Source organism: Canis lupus, chromosome 20 (genome assembly GCF_011100685.1).
Source record: "Canis lupus familiaris isolate Mischka breed German Shepherd chromosome 20, alternate assembly UU_Cfam_GSD_1.0, whole genome shotgun sequence".
In the NCBI taxonomy this organism is placed as follows: domain Eukaryota; kingdom Metazoa; phylum Chordata; class Mammalia; order Carnivora; family Canidae; genus Canis; species Canis lupus.
Genome location: NC_049241.1, coordinates 41,097,781 through 41,117,340, shown reverse-complemented (window position 1 = coordinate 41,117,340; position 19,560 = coordinate 41,097,781). Strand labels below are relative to the sequence as shown.

The window sequence follows — 19,560 nt, the reverse complement described above, 5'->3', positions numbered from 1 at the left end:
ACACACACACACACGTGTCTTCATTCAGTGAAGAGAAAATTAAAGCTTAATGGGACCAGGTTGCTGTGATAGCTGTCAGGGTCTCCCTGCATCTTCTCTTGACCCCCATGGTCTATGGTGCATGGAAAAACCAGAGTGATCTTTTTATGAGATCCGATCAGGCTCCTGACTCCCTTTCTCCAAAGGCTTCCTGTCCCTCCTAGAATAAAAACTTTAAACAAAAAGGAAACTTAAATAACAGAGCTTCTACCATTCACTTTACTCCTAGTACCTCTTCTAAAACTCTGAACAGTTCTCCTATGGAGAGCTCTTTATCCCCATCTTATATGTATGGAAACTGAAATGAAGGAGGAAAGGCAAGTCAGCCAGCGTCTCCCAAATGGCTAATCTGCCATTTCCATGTTTGGATGACTCTGGAGCCAGATTCTTCTCTTCTCCATAATTGTTTCCCAAACTCTAAGAGAGCGCAGGAGAACCCACAGTTATCTTTCCAGAGTCCTCTTTAATTTGATCAGATCATCCCTCAATCATCTGGTGGCCAAGTGTTGTCTGTGTTTCCTTCTAGGAATCTTAGGACCTATGGCTTATCTGTCAGGAAATGACCACACAGTGGGTGGACAAGAGAAGTCAGTCATTTGCACGGTGTCATCAAAACACGTGCTTTGTACCTGGGACGTGCAGGAGGTGAGTCTGGCCAATGAGGAGCACAAGTAATGCATGGTCGTATCCATCTTGTTCCACACAAGAAACAAGTGCTGGGGTGGGGGGTGGAATGATACTTGGAATTGGTAACAGAAGCAGAATTTCAAATCAGGTCTTCTAGCTGGTAATCTGTGACCTTTCCACTGAAACTGTAGACAAAGAAAATTTACTTTTTTATGTGTTTCTATATATAAATCTGTGCAAGGATTTATCTTCTATCAGTAACGTAGAATGGCTGTGAAATAAACTTTGGGTGTTGTGCATCTTTGTGACCTCTTTGTCTATGGTTGGCATTTGTCACGTTGGCTTTTTCAGAGAGTGGTCTCTAACTCAGATCACTTCCAAGGCACATGAAAGTCTTCTATCATCAGGACTAGTAAATGTGGTGCAAGAATCACTAGATAGGGAATTGGAAGAAAGACTCCAAAGTGAGTCCCGAGTTATTGTATTTTCTTGGCTTTCTCTGTTTGGATTTTTCTCCTTTCCCTGTGAAAATTATGTAATGACACTTTTTCACACCAGATCTTCTGAAGTATGATAAATATCCCTTTATGAATATATGAGGTGGCAGGAGAATGATGAAATAAGTCTAAAAGGGACACCTAAAGTCATGCAATGTTATATGTCAATTACATTCACTAAAGCTGAGAAAATAAATCAGAAAGGTACTACTCTCTTGGGTAACCTACTCTAGGGGAAACCAGTCACCATGTCCTTGAGAACATCGAAGCATCCCAGTGGATGATCCACTTGGTAGAGAACTCAGGCCTTCTGCCAACAGCCAGCACCATCTTTGCAGTCATGTGAGTGAACCACCTTGAAACATAACCTTCAATCCTTCAGATTATTGCCTGGAGGAGAGGCAGCTAAAATCTTACCAGCTAGAAGACCTGATTTGAAATTCTGTTTCTGTTACCAATTCCAAGTATCATTCCACTCCCCACCCCAGCACTTGTTTCTTGTGTGGAACAAGATGGATACGACCATGCATTACTTGTAGATGTATTGATTATTGTCAGCATGCTAGAACCTAATGAGGAACCCTAAACCAGAGTCACTAAGTGAATCATATATGTGCTTCATATAGGAAGTGAGCACAACCACTCAGTGAATCAAATTCTGAATTTGGGCCAACATAAGCTGTGTGAAATAAGTGTTTATTGCTTTGACTACTCAGCTATGGCGTTGGGCCACCATCTATGGGCAGGATAATTCCAAAGGCAGAACCAAGAGCCTAGAGCCTAGAGAGCCTAGAGAGTGGAGCCAAGAGTCCTGAAGAATCTTTCCCAAGCCTTGAATCCTGATCAACATTCTACCAGCACATTCTCTATTAGATCTTAAGTTCTCTGGGTAGCAGTGGTTCCCATCCCTCTACTGTCATTCCCCCTCCCTCCCCTTTTTTATTTTGGGGGGGGGGGGAAGAGTGTCTATAATGTTATCCTTACCTATGTTGTAATGCCCTATCCTTGTATTTTAGGGATAACAGGTCAGACAACTTGTATATTTTCTTGTATAGGTCTAAGATTTTCACATCTAGATGAACTGAATCTAGAGAACTTCATCTCATTAAACAGTAAGATCTAGATTTTGAGATAGTGCCATAATGGTGAGATATTTGGGGGCATTGGGAGATGGTGAATGTATTTTGCACGTGAGAGGGACTGCAGGGTGGCTGTGTCAGCCAGTCTCTAAAATGACATCAATATTCCTTGTCCTATATTCATGATCTTAGGTCATCCACTCCTACTTTGCATAGGGCTGACCTTTATCACCAACTGACATTGTGGAAGTGATGGTGTGTAACTTCCAAAGCTATGTCCTGAAAGACTCTTTCTTTCCCTCTTGAGTCACTGGCTCCTAGAAACCCAGCCATAGTGTTATGAGGACCTTTAAGAAGCCCTACAGGGAGGTCCGTGTAGCAAAGTACTGAAGACTGCCAGTAGCCAGCACCCACTTGCCAGCCATATGAGTGAACCATCTTGATTGAGCCTCATCCTTATGAAGCCAACTTCAACCTCATAAGATACCCCAAGCCAGAACCACCTAGCCAAGCTATACCTGAATTTCTAGCAGAAACTGAGATAAGAAAAACTCCAGTTTTTATGGAAGGGTTTATTATTTTTTTATTTTGCTTATTTAAAAAAAATCCAGTATGGTTAACATACAGCATTGTCTTAACTTCAGGTGTACAATATAATGATTCAATTTTGTATATCACCCAAAATGAGTGCTCATCAAGACCAGTGCTCTTCATCCCCATCACCTGTTTCTCCCATTCTCCACCTCCTGCTCTCTGATAACTGTTCTCTATAGTTGAGACAAACCAAAAACCACTTTTCTGTCTTGTTTCTTAAATTCCACATATGAGTGAAATCATATGGTATTTGTCTTTCAAAATTTTTTTTTTAATTTTTATTTATTTATGATAGTCACACAGAGAGAGAGAGAGAGAGGCAGAGACACAGGCAGAGGGAGAAGCAGGCTCCATGCACCGAGAGCCCGATGTGGGATTTGATCCCGGGTCTCCAGGATCACGCCCTGGGCCAAAGGCAGGCGCCAAACCGCTGCGCCACCCAGGGATCCCGGTATTTGTCTTTCTCTGATTTATTTCACTTAGCGTTATACTCTCTAGATAAACCCATGTTGTTGTAAATGGCAAAATCTCATTCTTTTTCACGGCCAAGTAATATTCCATTGTATATGTATGTTTGTGTACACACACACCTCAATCTTTTTTTTTTTTTTCAATCTTCTTTATCCATTAACCTATTGATGCATACTTGGGTCACTTCCATATCTTGGCTATTGTAAATAACGCAATGAACATAAGAATGTACATATCTCTTCAAGTTAGCATTTTTCCTTTTTTTGTTTTTTTTTTCAGCTAAATATCCAGTAGTGGACTTGCTGGACCATGTGGTAGTTTTCTGTGTAAATTTTTGAGGAACTTCTATACTGTTTTCCACAATGGCTGCACCAGTTTGCATTCCCACCAACAGTGCACAAGAATTCCTTTTTCTCTGCACCCTTGCCAACACTTGTTGGTTGTTGCATTTTTTATTTCAGCCATTCTGACAGGTTTGAGGTCATATCTCATTGTGGCTTTGATTTTTAAGCCACCCAATTTTGGGATGACTTATTGCAGAGCAATCTGTTGGGAGTTATGAATCAAAATGGTGACGGATGCCTGGGTGGCTCAGTGGTTAAGCATCTGCCTTTGGCCCATAGTGTGATCCTGGAGACCTGGGTTCGAGTCCTGCATCAGGTTTCCTGCATGGAGCCTGCTTCTCTCTCTGCCTCTGCCTCTGTCTATGTCTCTCTCTGCCTCTCTCTGTGTCTCTCAATCAATAAATTCTTTTTTAAAAAATGGTGATTACATTTGGGGAGGGTGGAGAAGTTAATACAGCAAGTACAAGTGGGCTTAGAAGTAGTTATGATCAATTTATAATTGAATTTTACATTACTGTGTTCTTTTCTCTTTTTTTCCCTTTTTTCGTTTTTTCTTTTTTTTTTCTTTTCTCTTTATATTATATTCTTCACAATTTTTTAAAGGCTAAAGAAAATCTAGAAACTGTTTCTTTTTTTTTTTTTTTTTTTTTTTTTTTTAGAAACTGTTTCTTCTGTCTTATTTGCAATGTACACGATTGATGATGGAATAACAATTATGATAGTTGACGTGCTCTGAACTCCTGTGAATTAGGGAGAGTTGTTTTTTTAAAGATTTATTTATTTGGAGGGGGGGTGGAGAGAGAGAAACCCAAGCCGACTCCGTGCTAAACACGGAGCCCAACACGGGGCTCAGTCTCACAACCCTGAGATCATAACCTGAGCCGAAATCAAGAGTCCGATGCTTACCCAACTGTGCCACCCAGGCACCCCTAGGCAGAATTCCAAGAATGTTCCATGTGCTGTGGAATGTAATACAACAGTTCTATAAGAAGCCAGGCTGGTAAGTAACTTGTTGAATGTAACACTGCTATTAAGGAGCAGCACTGATTTGAGCCCAGAAGCCTGACCATTCTTTATGCCCATCACATAGTGAGATCTTGCCTATGAATATACTGCATTGTTCCTTTTCTGTGTTCACTATCCCTTAAATAATTGAGATGTTTAGAGTTTTCTCATTCTTTTCCCGGAAGTAAGAAATGGATCTGATTTGGAGGAGACTTCCAAATAAACTCTGGCAGAATGAAAGCACAGAATGAAAGCACAGCGAAGAGTTCCTTGCACATATACAGTGTTCCTCTCCTCTAGGGCACTATGATCTGGTCCAGCCCAGTCCAGCAGTCTAGCATCATGCATCTGGCGACCCTCCCTCAGATGCATCTCGCATTCACTGTGGACTTGGAAGGAACTGTCAAAGTGTGGAATTGTCAGGATGAGGATGCCCTGGCTACTCTTGCCATGCCTCGGGTCTGTTTTTCTTTGGAAATCTGTCTCACAAATGATGGCCCATTCCTGATGGTAAGTGAGCCCTGCACCAAGACATGGCCCACAAAACGAATGCCTGCCACCTTGACAGATGTTGTGGCCCTGTGACTGTCACATCACCATATATCTTCTTGGAGTCATCCCTACCACATACCCTGAGAGTCAAAACATACTAACGAATGTTGGCCATACAAACCGCACTAGCATCTTGGCCTTTGATCTACCACAAGTACATTTCCCTATTCTTCCAAAAAAGAAAAAAAAAACCCTCACTGAATGATTTCATGTCCATGTCTCTTCTTTCAAGTGTATATTGTACAGTACTTGATTGTGGGCAGGGGTTACGGGGAGTGAGAGCTAAGGATTTGGGAAGACATTGAGGGAAAAAAAGAACAGTGTTGATGTGCTATGTATAACTATTATTGAAGACAGTGCTTTGGGGCTTAGAAAGTTTTATTCCTTGGGATCGTTCTTGCAACACTGAGGCAGCTTTTCATCTCCATTATGTGATTGAAGAAACAGTGGTATGTTTTGCAGCTGACAGTGCTGCCTTCTGTGTGCTTTAGGATTTGCTGTCTCTTTCCATTGACGTGGTGGTGGTGCTTTGGTTTCAGGTAGGCAATTCTGAAGGTGACATCTACACACTGACCGTGCCTGAGCTAAGGGGTGTTTCTAAAGTCAATGCATTTAAATATAGTGTTGACCTCCTACACTGCTCTCCTGACAGGAAATGGATCTTTGCATCTGGGACACATCAGAATATCTTGCCAATGGTATGTGTTGCTCTGTGCTTTATCTTTGGGAGGAGAGGGTCAAGTATTAGGAAGGTGGGGTTTCAGGAAGTGTTGGAGAACCTGCAGGACTCAGGGAGGACCAGATGTAGTGCTCCCCCTGCTCAAAGGCCATATCACTCATAGAATCCATTGCTATAGCCAAGAAACAATGTTCTTTGAAGTGATAGTGTCTAGTTGCATAAACAAATGTTTGTTAAAATTTGCTCATGAAACCTGAATCAGCCAAAGAGATAGAGGAAGGTGAGAGATCTCAAGAAAGGAGGATCTTTGGTATCTTTACTTTAGCTTTCCTTACTTTTATCCACATTGTCTGGAAAGTACAAAGAAGTCCAGAAGTAAATAAAAACGTACCAGCCTCTGAATGTCCCTCTGGGAAAGTCTGTGGCCTTTGAGCCAGCCATTTTTATCATGTGGTATATGTGGACCAGGCACCAGAGTCCAGGGAGCTGAGAGGAGGCAACAAAAGCAAAACAGCTCTTGACTAGTTATCCAAGGAGGGAGAGATCTGTTGAACCAATGGCAACTTGATCTGGGCTCCAAAGTGGCTGGATGATTTTTGTAACTCTGTGGTTTGCCAGAAGAGCAGCTTCAGGGGCCTTGTTCTCTGCAAGACCATGACAGGCAGGATAGGAAGACATTCCTTGGATGTCAGAGGATGAGCAGGGACTTACTCAATGTTTCCTAAGATTCAGAATAAAGTTTTGGCCACAAAACAAGAACTTTTTTTGAGTCACGTCTCTACTGACTGAGTCAGCGAGGTGCCCCGCAAAACAAGGACTTTTAAGGAGGCTCTTCTGGAGTCCCTCCTATACTGACATGCTGCAACTTCTCCCTTCACCTGACTACATGTGCAATAATCTCTCCATAGGTGTTTCTCACAGAGTGCTTGCTGAAACCGTCAGAAGGCAATAGCCCTCTGTGCCTCTCTATCCCATTTTCATCATGCTGCAGAGCTTGCTGGGCCCCAAGGAAGACAAGCAGGGTAACAGTGATGTACCGAAGAGGTTCTTTCAAAAAGACAGGATTTACCACCTTTGATCTAATGGCTAAGAGGACTGGGGGCAGGACAGACATCCAAGGTAGGGTGTGCCACATCAGAGACACGGTTTCTAGTTCCTTTCACACATGCATTCTTTGGAAGCTATAAATCTGTGGAAAGGGGGAAGGGGCTTTCTTTTCCTGGAGAATAACCCATGCATATGTGCCTTTGACCCCCGTGCTCTACCCTCTACTATGCTCCACCCCGCTCTTGGACAGATATGTTTAGATCCTATCCTGCTTTAGGGCCTGGACCCCATGCGTGCTCCATGCCTGAGCTGGTGGCTACTGTCCACGGCCCCTGTTCCTGGGGCCTAGCACCTGTTACCCTGGTTCGTGATATGTATTTATCACTGACCTACCCTTCATTTTCCTCCCCAGATTGAGGTCCTGTGAAAGGAGGGAGCATGTTTTTTTCATTCTGTGTAAAGATGTTGTTCTGACTGATCCACAGTTTGCCTGCATGTGTGTGTGTGTTTTGCATGAAAACAGCCCATCAGGTTGCAACTTTCCTGTTGCCAGTTCATATGGAGAGTCCTATTTGGATGGGAGTTGGTGATGGCAATATGATCGTGTTTGAGAGTGGGCCATACTTGTTCCTCTTCACCATCAGTGGCCACCTGCTGCAACGATTTGAGGACCACCAGAGGACCATCAGCAACCTATGGGTGGTATGTATGAGCCTCTTCTGCCCCTGCTCGTTGCTCTGACTTTGACTCTGGGCCATTCATCCCGGCTATCCTTTGAAGGATTCTGTGCACATCCTCACCACATCTATGGATGACTCTCTGCATTTGTACATGTGGGAAGACGAAGGCCGTTATCCATACCTCAAAAGCTGCTGTCACCTGGAACACATAGGGAGTGACCTGGCACCAAGCTGGTAAGCTCTGCTTTGTGACTTAAACTTCCCTTTAAGATTTCAAATTTTGACATAAAAATATGAAGGGCTAATAAGTGAGATTTTTTTAAAAGATTTTTTGAGGATATGTATAAATAAACTTCTGTCCAAAAAGCGAATTGCTAGTTCTTGGAATATGTTCACAGCCCTTGCAGTAGATTTCAAAAGCCTTTCCAAAGGGGCTCCCATTTTTTTGCCCAGTATCTTCATCAGAATATCCTCAATATTTTGTCATTACCTTTTTTGAGTTCATTAGTCATTTGGGTTACTTCTTTTTTTAAGACTTTATTTTTTCATTTGAGAGAGAGAGAACATAAGCAGGGAGAAGGGGCAAAGAGTGAGGAAGAAGCAGACCCCCCACTGAGCAGGGAGCCTGGTACGAGACTTGATCCCAGGACCCTGGGATCATACTTTGAGCCGAAGGCAGACGCTTGACCTACTGAGCCACCCAGGCACCCCTGGGTTGCTTCTTTAGTGAGCTGTTTTTATCTCCATTTTAGTTTTCTTCTAGATTGCTTGCCTTCATCTAAATTGTTTTTCTCAAGCTTTTATATACTGTAGATAGAGGTCTTGTCTTTGTATATACCTTGTTGCTTGTCCTTATGGGTTTATTCTTGGTAATATCTAACACAATACAAATACATATATCCTTTGAACTGCCTGTACCACTAGCAGGAATTTACTTTGATAGTAAGCCTCCAGCAATTAGAAATACATTGATTGTCTTGCAACATGAGTTGTGATTGCCAAATGCTGGAAACTAATTGCCCAAATGTAAGAGACTATTTAAATTACTATGGCTTATACACATAATGGAGTACTGTGCAGCTGTAATTTATATCTTTATGTTCCATTAAATTATTTCCAGTGTTTTTGAGGCAAAAAAATTAACTATATATAACTGATATATAATTATGCTTAGCAGATTTTTTACATTCATCATCTAATATATCTTAGCCTACTCTGAGTCATAAATGCTTTTTTTCTCCTTTCAATAATTTAAAAATTTTATAAAAAGATTTACTTAGCCCAAGCAAGGGGAGGGATGTGGGGGGGGAGAGAGAGACAGAGAGAGAGAAGCAGCTTCCCCACTGACCAGGGAGCCAGGTGTAGAGCTCAATCTCACAACTCTGAGATAATTTTTTAAAGATTTTTACTTATTTTGGAGAGAGAGACAGAGACAGAGGTAGTGCACAAGCAGGGTGAGGGCAGAGGGAGAGGCAGAAGCAGATTCCCCACTCAGCAGGGAGTCCAATTCAGGGCTAGATCCCAGGACCCTGAGATCTTGACCTGAGCTGAAGGCAGACACAACCAACTGAGCCATCCAGGTGCCTCCAGTGATTGACTTTTCTGAGTATTGAAACAAAAAAAAGATTTTATTTATTTATTCATGAGGGACATAGAGAGATACAGAGACACAGGCAGAGGGAGAAGCAGGCTCCACATAGGGAGCCAAATGTGGGGCTCAATCCCTGGAGTCCAGGATCACGCCCTGGGCCAAAGGTGGGCACTAAACTACTGAGTCACCCAGGCGACTCAGATGATCTCTTTAATGCTGAGTGAGTTTTGGTAGTTTGGTTTTCTGGGAATTAGTCATTCATCTAACTTGTTCCTTTCAGTCTTTTATATATCTGCAGAATCTGGTGATTTCAACTCCTTCAATCCTGATATTGGTAATTTGTCTTTTTTTCTTTGTCAGTCTTAATAGAGGTTTCCTTATTTTAATTATTTTTTCGAAGAAATAGCTTTTCTTTTGTTTCCCCCTCAGTTTTATCTCTGTCTGCTCTGATTTCCTTCCTTCTTGCTTTGGTTTATTTTGTTCTCTATTTTTTTTTAAGATTTTATTTATTCATGAGAGACACAGAGAGACAGAGACATAGAGGGAGAAGCAGGCTCCCTATGGGAGCTCAATGCAGGACTTGATCCCAGGACCCTGGGATCATGCCCTGAGTGGAAGGCAGATGCTCAACCACTGAGCCACCCAGGCGTCTCTGTTCTAATTTTTGAGGTGGAAACTTAGATTATTGCTTTGAGACTTTTTTTTTTTTTAAATTTGAGTGAACACATGAGTGAGCCAGAGGAGGGGCAGAGGGAGAGAAGGAAGAGAATCTCAAGCAGACTCCATGCTGAGTGTAGAGCCCAAGACAGGCCAGATCCCACAACCCCAAGATCACTACAGAGCAGAAACTAAGAGTTGGTCACCCAACTAACTGACTAAGCCACCCAGGCATCCCAAAACCTCTCTTTTTAAATATAAGCATTTGATACTCTAAATTCCTCACTAAGCACTGCTTTGGCTGCAACTTACAGACTTCAACTGATTGTATTTTCATTTTCACTCAGTTCCCTATACTTTCTATTTCCCTTTTCCTCTTTGACCCATGGATTATTTATTTTCCAGTTTTAATTTAAATTCCAGGGCCCCTGGGTGGCTCAGGTGATGATCCCAGGGTCCTAGGATGAGCCCTCAGTTGGGCTTCCTGCTCAGCAGGGAAGTTGCTTCTCCCTTTCCCTCTGCTCCTGCTTGTGCTCACTCATTCTCAAAGTCTTTTTAGAAACTCTTATTTAGGGCAGCCCGGGTGGCTCAGTGGTTTAGTGCTGCCTTTGGCCGGGGATATGATCCTGGAGACCCAGGATCAAGTCCCATGCCATGTCGGGCTCCCTGCATGGAGCCTGCTTCTCCCTCTGCCTTTGTCTCTGCCTGTGTGTGTGTGTGTGTGTGTGTGTGTGTGTGTGTGTGTGTCATGAATAACTAAATAAAATCTTTAAAAACAAACAAACAAAAAAAAACCTCTTTTATTTAGAAATAAATTCCAGTTGGTCAACATATAATGTAATATTAATTTCAAGAGTAGAGACCCATGGATTATTCAAAAGTGTGTTTATTTTTCAAGTGTTTGGATATTTTATTGCTTTTCATTGATTTCTAGTTTGAATCATTTATAGAGAGCATACTCTGTATGTTCTTCTTTTCTGTTGAACTTTCCTTTATGAGCTAAGGGGTAATCTATGTTGGTGAATGTTTGGTATGTGCCAAAGAATGTGTACCCTGCCCTTGTTGGGTCAAATGTTCTGTCACTGGCAATGGCGTCACCTTGGTTGATTATCTGTTTCAGTTCCTCTATAGCTTTCCTGATTTTTGACCTAGTGGTTCTATCAATTATGAGAGAAGATTGTTGAAATTTTTTACTATGAATGTAGATCTATTTTTCCTTTAAATTCTATCAGTTTTTATTTCATGTATTTTGCAGCTCTGTTATTTGGTATATACACATTTAGTATTACTATGTCTTTTTGGTTAGTCGGCCCTCTTATTTTTGTGTAATGTCCCTCCTTGTCCTTGGCAATTTTCTTTGCTCTGAGGTTTACTTTACCTGTTATTAATTTAGCTACTCCTACTCTCTCTCGGCTAATGTTTGTATGTGACATTGTTCTCCTTTCATTTACTTCCAATCTACTTATACCATTATAATTGAAGTGAGTTTCTTGTAGACAGCATCTAATTGGGTCATGTTTTTATCCACAGTGTGCCAAGATCTGTCTTTTAACTGGTATATTAACTTTTCTCATTTCAGCATTTGGGAAATGTTATTTCCTTCTGGCTTCTATGGTAGCCAATGAGAAATCCACTGTCATTCAAGGTGGTGTTCTTCTGTAGATAAAGTGTCATTTTTCTTGGTCTGATTTCAAGTTATTTTCTGTCTTTAGTTTTCAGAAATTTGATGTGTTTGATGTAGATTTCTTTGAATTTAACCTGCTTGGGTTTGATCAACTTTTTCACTCTGTAGGTTTACCAAATTTGAGGAATTTTAGCTATTACTTGTCTCTGCAGTGCTTGAAGGGAAGAGGAAGGCGTGCCACCTCTACTCACTTTAGTGCAAGGGAGGAGATAGTCAACAGGGCTCTACCTCAGTCTTTGCTGGGGGGTGGGGAATGGGGCAGGGAATGGTAAAAGCACCACCTTTGCTTGGGTTAGTGCAAGGCAGGGATGGTCAACAGAACTCTACCCCCAGTTTCTGGACTCCTGAAGAAAAGGAGTATTACCTCAATAATACAGGATGGGAATGGTTGACAGGGCCATGCCTCACAATCTCTACATCTCCCCCATGGGGAGGGAGGCATGGCCTCTTTTGGGTATTCACCTGGAATAGGGCAAGTGTAGTCAAAGGGAACAGAATTCTAATTTAAAATAAATATATTCTTTCTTGGGGGACCTGAGTGCCTCAGTCTTTTAAGTGTCTGCCTGCGGCTCAGGTCATGATCCCTGGGTTCTGGAAGTGAGCTCTGTATCAGGCACTCTGCTTGGCAGGGAGTCTGTTTCTCCCTTTCCCTCTCACCTTCCCCCCTGCTTGTGCTCTCATTCACATTCTCTCAAGTGAATAACAAAAAAATCTTTAAAAAAATATTCTCCTTCATCATTACTAAATAATATCTCTGATATGCTAGATTATCTTGATCATTCTGGTGATGCTATCTCAGAGCAGTTTGAAGTTGCTACTCCTACAAATAGTAATCAGCATGACTGTGCCAGATCTGTGCAGTCAAAACCAAATCTAAGAGTAACTTCAATGATCAAAGGACCAATTAATTTGCGAAGAATACTCATATCTTTGTTGGGGTCAAATTTAGTATTATCAACTATGTCCCTTTGTCCACTGATTTCGTTTTTTCTGTTGGCAGCTATGTCTCCAAAGCGATATGTGATAACATGAGCATAGTATGTGTGGTGTCAAGAATTCGTGAATCCAGCATTCTGGTGATGTATTCTTTGCATATGTAATGTGGAAACTAATGGAATTAACCCTACATCATTTCCCTCCATGTAGTAAAGAGATTTCTGTTTGCAAACCCAGAATGATTATTTTAGTAATATTAGGAAAGAAGCAATGACTTAACTACTGACAGTAAATCAGACACTATAATGGATACTACAGATCCAGCACTATAGGATAGAATGCAGAGCAACATATCCTTTGTCCTTGCCAGTATAGAATACCAAGGTAGTAAAATATAACTGGTCACACAAATCAATTCAAAGGGAGCCTATAACTGGGGAAAGCATGACTGTAGATTAAGGCTGGTTTAAAAACAAAGGCATGAGGATGCCTGGCTCGGTTGGTAAAGCATGCAACTCTTGGATTTCAGGGTTGTGAGTTTGAGCCCCATGTTGGGCATGGAGCCTACTTTTAAAAATTGTAAAAGTGAAGGTCATCTGTATTAGTGTTCTCTAATACATCTATTTTTTGCTTACATTTTAGAAAAACAGATGGTAATACTTAAAGGTAGCTACAAGAGACTCAGAATATGGATGGTAGGAATATGTGCTCATGAAGACTAGGAAATAGGAAATATAGCAAAAGCTAAATCACATGAAAGTTTGGATTTGTATAGCATCACAGCCACTGTAAGGGATATGATAAAGCACTGCCCCCTAGGTTTGTATCATTGGCTCAGGAGAGAGAGTACTGAAAAATCAAGCCTAAGATCCACAGGTCTACAGTCCTGGCTTTGAGAGGAGGGGAGGACTGGAAGAAAGATGATGTGAAGGAGTAGACTGTACTCTAATGGGAATGTAATCTAAATGGGAGATTTCTCCAAGGAGCAGTGTGGGTTTCCAGGCTGTTAAAGTGCCCACCATTGCCTTTTCCTCGAAATAAACTTCAAGCTCTGACCAGGAGGATAAAGGAAAGGAAGTCAATGAAGGGTCTCTGGAAATGGACAAGGCTGGGAGGAGAACCTGATGTGAGATGCTTTGTAAACAGCACCTGAAAATTCTGGGACATTTGCATGTTTGGTTTACGTCAGAATCAAAGTCAGCCAGTAGGAGTATATACTAACACAAGAGTGGAAAGTCACATAGACATTTGCAGGATATAATCCAAACATTTTGTTTCTTAACAAAGGGGGGAAAAAGACCCACATTGTGTAGATCTATGTTTTTCAAAGATCTTTTTTTTTTCTTTTTAAAAATTTTATTTATTCACGAGAGACAGAGAGAGGTAGGCAGAGGGAGAAGCAGGCTCCATGCCAGGAGCCCGATGTGGGTCTTGAGCCTGAGACTCCAGGATCACACCCTGAGCCAAAGGCAGACGCTTAACCACTGAGCCACCCAGGTGTCCCTCAAAGATCCTTTTAACTGTCATATAGAAAACTGATTTAGAAGGAGCCATTGCATACACTTGAAACTAATATGTCATATGCCAATTTTATCTCAATTTAAAAAATGTAGCCATCATGACTAAGGAAAGCCAGAGAGGCCACGGTCTTGCTTAGAATCTCTGTCATAAAGGGACTATGTGGTGGTGGACATGGAGGTAGAAGATGAGATAGAGGAAAAAAATCTGCGGACTACATGTGCATGAGCACAAAGACTGTAATCTGTCATAGGAAACAAGGCTAAACAGAATCCCCCAGAGCCTGTGATTTCTGAATAACTTAAAGACAGACAAAACTGAATTGATGTTGGGCTTTCATTTTCCAGAAAAAGGTGGTCAAGACATGCAGAGAGAACTTTCTACATACAGCACCAAACATTGTTCAAAACTGCACATACAAAAGAAAACCTTAAAACCCATGGGTATAAGGGGGCTGGAATTGAAGAGAAACCTTCTAAGTTGGGGAATGAGAAAAGAGGGTAAACCCAGAAAAGTCAACAAGTGTTGCATGCCTTCTTCATAGAATGTTAAAGGACTCCATGATGGAATACAGAGCCCCTGCCAAGGTCAGGTCACAGATCTGCAAGGTCTAAGACCCTCAGAAAAGTAACCATCCTTTCCTTTTAGGTAAACTGAAGGGGAAGTCTATCCATTGGAAAAGGATGATGGGGAGAGCTGCCTCTCTCAACTTCAGGTTTGGGTGGAATAAAAACAGAAACCACTCTCTCCAGAGAATTCCTAACATAACAATAATCTCCTTGGAGGTGGAGTTGACATCAGTCAAGGTCCCAAGACTAGAAAGAGGTCACAGCCAAATTAAGGTAATTTGACCTATCTTTAATGAAGGGATGACTATAATTAGGATTTGTGGTGAAAAGCATTCAAGAAGCCACAGAAGTAATACACCTAGTGGTATTTTAGCCTCTCCTTTTTGTACACTTCCCTACAGGCCCCTGGCAGTCCACTTTTGACCTGTGCTTGCTAGTCTAGTCCAGGTTTTGTTTCTGTCTCAGCCACAGGAAACTCCTGTTGGTGGGCACCAGCTGGTGGGAAGAGTTCATCTTCCCTCCCAGAACCTGGGGTCCAGAACTGCCCTAAGGGTGCCAACCCAGCATAGCTGACTTAGTTACCAAAGGGGTACTGACTCCCCACTCCTTTTTCTTTCTTTCTTTTTTTTTAAGATTTTATTTATTTATTCATGAAAGACTGAGAGGCAGAGACATAAGCAGAGGGAGAAGCAGGCTCCCGGCAAGGAGCCCAATGGGGCACTCATCCCGGATCCCAGGAGCCAAAGGCAGACGCGCAAGTGCTGAGCCACCCAGGCTCACACACACACACACTCCCTTTTTCATCCCCCTGGGCTGGCTTACTGTAGACAACAGAGAATTAAACAGGGCTCTTCCTTTAATTAGAATGCCTCTGCCATATCATTGCTTGAATGGATACATTCAAAAAACAGGAACAAGTGGTTGATATATTTGACTAACACGTTCTATTTAGTAAAAACTTTACCAGAAAGAGAGAAGTGTCCTCCCTATCACGCATGTACGTTGCCCCACTACAGGCTATGGAGCAAACTTGGACCTGCTCCTAACACCCAGGAGACAGAGCTGTGGAAAAGGAGACCACATTTGGCTGTCTTGGGGCCTTGACCTAACTGCAGTTTCAGCCCCCTAGAAATATCCTCTTTACCCAGTCAACATGGGATGTTCCTGGTCAGCACTGGGAGATTTACTGCTATGCCCCTGCTGTACCCCTTAGGGGTGCAACCTTTCCTAAAACAATGGTTCTTTACTAATGATTTCCCTTTTTCTACTCCCTAGGAACTTTTCCTTTTCTGTAGCCCTTTGGAGCTCCCCTTGACTTGCTAGATGGAGATGGATCTTTCAAATTTACTTGGTTGAGGGGTGCCTGGGTAGCTCAGTCAGTTAAGTTCTGCCTTCAGCTCCGGTCATGATCCCAGGGTCCTGGGATCAAGTCCTGTGTTGGGCTCCCTGCTCAGTGGGGAGTCAGCTTCTCCCCCTGTCTCCCCCCCCCCCCCCGCCCGCTTGTGCTCTTTTGCTATCTCCAGCAAAGAAATAAAATCTTTTTTAAACTAATTGAAAAATTATGAAGATTTACTTGGTTGAATTTTTGTTAACAGAATTAATTGCCCTGAATGGGATAGCACCATATGGGTGATTCCCAGAAGACCAACAGCTTCCCTGCAACTTTAACCCCTACTCTGTGACTATGCCTTTTCCCTATTACCTTCACCAGTGCAACTGATGAGGGATCAGAAGGCCAGCTGAGGACAAAGCACAAGCTGACACCCAGCAACCTCTCCAACTCCTGGGTGGGATATGTGTGACATTCCTCCAGGAAGCTCCCAGCTGTCTTAATGTTAATGCCTTGCTAGAGGGGAAAAAAAAAAACCCAACTTGACAATGGCGATGCCCCCAGTATTTGGTAGGTCCTCTTTAGCCTATTAAAGTTCTTTTCAAAATCTCCCTTTTCCTTATATCTCCCACCTCCCAAGTATACAATCAGCCACCCCTCACAACCCCAGTGCAGCAGCTGTTCCTGCCCACAGGTCCTGTCTCCGTGCTTTAATAAAACCACCTTTTTGTACCGAAGACATCTCAAGAATTCTTAGTCATTGGCTCCAAACTTCACCCCACCAAACCTCACCTACATTGCAAAACTACATCACAACTACACATTCTGTGGCTAGTCACCCTAGCCCCACATGGCTGGGGTGGAGGGTGTCTAGTGCTTGTTAGCACATCCTGCTGCCTGTGGATGAACAACACTCACCAATTTTACAGAGTACAGGACAGAGATCAAAGGTGCCACAATACTAACTAAAAAAAATTTATCTGCTAACTAAACAGATAAATTTTGGATCAATTCACTTGGCTCTCAACTACTAATGGGCAGACTGGCTGAAAAGGTTCTGAAATCCTAGTTTGTGACTTTATAGGATTCTGGGATCCTAAGGATGCTTTATCATTGGATCCAAAAACAGGCATGAGACCTGCTACCTCAAGAATGTGCTGGTGCCAAATTCAAATTTTAACATATTATTTTGAAATACCCCAAACAAGCACATTTTTAGCCATTGAGAGCCTGCTTTTCATATCCCCACTGAAACCTTACCTTACCTGACAGCTCTTGCCAATGACCACTGATAAGCCAGAGCCCTATGGCTATAAGCCTCAGGTTGCTGCGGTTATTGGTCATGGGGGGTGTCTTTGACCTGGAGCTCCCCAACCCAACACAAGCTGCGCTGTTGAGCTATATACCTAGACACAGAAATCCCCTTCTCCCATCTCCATCTCCTCTCTCCCAGAGTACCCTAGAGTCCTCCCCTCCTGGATGGTGGCCCCCGCACCACAGACCTCCAGCCAGCTTCATGAGATGAAGAACTTCCCCTCCACACAACGCTCTCCAAGCACCTCTCAGTAAATATTGTGTATTACTGCCTCTTGTGGTTTATCCTTTTCCTTGATGAGCCCCAGATCCTTTGAGCCCTTATAGATATATTCCAAATATATAAAGAACTCTTAAAACTCAATATTCCAAATATATAAAGAACTCTTAAAACTCAACAAGAAAACAACTGGGCAAAAGATTTGAACAGCTACTTCAGCAAAGAGGATATAAAAGAGGCAAACAAGTTCATGAAAAGGTGCTCAACATCACTAGCCATTAAATAAATCTAAAAACCATGATAAGATACTAGTATACACCTATTAGATTGGAGGGCGCAGGTGGGAAGACTGGCAATGCCAAGAGCTGGAGGATGTGGAGCCACCAGAACTCTCCTACGTTGCTGGTGGAAATGCAAAATGCTATAGCCGTTTTTGTAAAGAGTTGGGCAATTTCTTATTAAGTAAAATATGCACTTACCACATTATCCAGCCATCCCACTTCTAAGTATTTACCTAAGAAAAATGAAAACTTTTGATCACACAAAAACTTGTATATAAATGCTTATAGCAACTGTATTCATAACCACCCAAAACTGGAAACAACCCAGATGTCCATCAACTGGTGAAAGATCTACCTGGGTGCATTCATCCAATGGGATACTACCCAGCAATAAGTATAAATCAACTGCTGATGCACACAAATCTCTTTGACGTCAGCCTTAAGCAATATTTTTCTAGATCTGTTCCCTCAGGCCAGGGAAACAAAAGCAAAAATAAATGAGGCTACATCAAACTAAAAAGCTTTTGCACAGCAAAGAAAACCATCAATAAAATGAAAAGGCAATTCACTGAATGGGAGAAGATACTGCAAATGATATACCTGATAAGGGGTTAATATTCAAAATATTAAAGTATATCCTAATAATATCCCAAATAAAAGAAGTTGTATAACTCAACACCAAAAAACAATCCAATTAAAAAAATGGACAGAGGGCTTGACATTTTTCCAAACAAGACATCCAGATGGCCAACAGACACATGAAAAGATGCTCAACATCATTACCCATCAAGGAAATGCAAATGAAAACCACAGTAAGATATCCCCTCACAGAATGGCTAGAATCAAAAAGACGAGAAACAATGGGTGACGGGCACTGGGTGTTATTCTGTATGTTAGTAAATTGAACACCAATAAAAAAAAAAAAAAAAAAAAAAAAGACAAAAAAAAAAAGACGAGAAACAACAAGTATTGGTGAGGATGTGGGGGAAAAGGAACCCTTGTGCACTGTTGGTGGGAAGGTAATCTGGTCCAGCCTCTGTGGAAGACAGTCTGAAGCTTCCTCAAAAAATTGGACATAGATATACTATATGATCCAGTAATTCCAGTTTGGGGTGCTTACCTGAAGAAAACAAAAATCCTAATTCAGAAAGATATGCACCCCTATGTTTATCGCAGCATTATTTATTAACAACCAAGACATGATAGCAACCTGTCCATCAATGGATGAATGGATAAGATGTGATGTGTGTACAGACACATATACACACAATGAATTACTCAGCCATAAAAAAGAATGAAATCTTGCCATTTGCAACAACAGGGATGGACCTAGAGGGTATTATAAGTGAAATAAGTTAAATAAGGACAAATACCATATGATTCCACTTATAACATGCAATCCAAAAAATAAAACAAATGAAAGTGAGAAACGCTCAAACACAGAGCACTGGTGGTTGCCAGTAAGGGGAAGGGGGTGGGGAGGACGGGAGTAAGAGGTACAAACTTCCAGTTATAAAATAAGTGACGGGGATGGAAAATACAGCATAGGAGATAGTCAATAATATTGCAATAACACCATGGTGAGAATTTCATAATGTGTAGAATTGGTTTGGGGGGGGATTTTTTTGTTTTTTGTTTTTTGGATTTTTAAAAAGATTTTATTTGAGAGAGAGAGAGAGAGCGTGTGCGCATGAGCCAGGGGGAGAGGCAGATGGAGAGGGAGATGCAGCCTTCTCTGCTCAGCAGGGAGCCTGATATGGGGTTCAATCCCAGGATCCTGGGATCATGACCTGAGCCCAAGTCAGATGCTTAACCCAGGTGCTCCAATAATGTGTATAATGGTTCA

The 19,560-nt window shown here is 42.0% G+C and overlaps 1 protein-coding gene across 18 annotated transcripts in view; it reads left to right on the top strand.

Moving 5' to 3' along the window:
- The window catches only part of FBXW12 (F-box and WD repeat domain containing 12), a 76,821-nt gene extending 60,192 nt beyond the window's left edge, over positions 1-16,629 (top strand). For 12 of the 18 annotated variants that reach the window (XM_038566562.1, XM_038566560.1, XM_038566558.1 and 9 more), the window contains 7 exons: positions 566-684; positions 4,957-5,166; positions 5,748-5,906; positions 6,796-7,006; positions 7,458-7,636; positions 7,715-7,848; positions 12,547-16,077. In XM_038566562.1, the coding sequence (XP_038422490.1) occupies positions 566-684; positions 4,957-5,166; positions 5,748-5,906; positions 6,796-7,006; positions 7,458-7,636; positions 7,715-7,848; positions 12,547-12,646 (1,112 nt within the window). In that variant the 3' untranslated portion in view covers positions 12,647-16,077. Of the gene's footprint in view, positions 1-565; positions 685-4,956; positions 5,167-5,747; positions 5,907-6,795; positions 7,007-7,457; positions 7,637-7,714; positions 7,849-12,546; positions 16,085-16,164 lie in introns of those variants that run through there. The other 6 variants (XR_005374949.1, XR_005374950.1, XR_005374948.1 and 3 more) reach the window with 6 other exon arrangements.
- Positions 16,630-19,560: the final 2,931 nt, after the last annotated feature.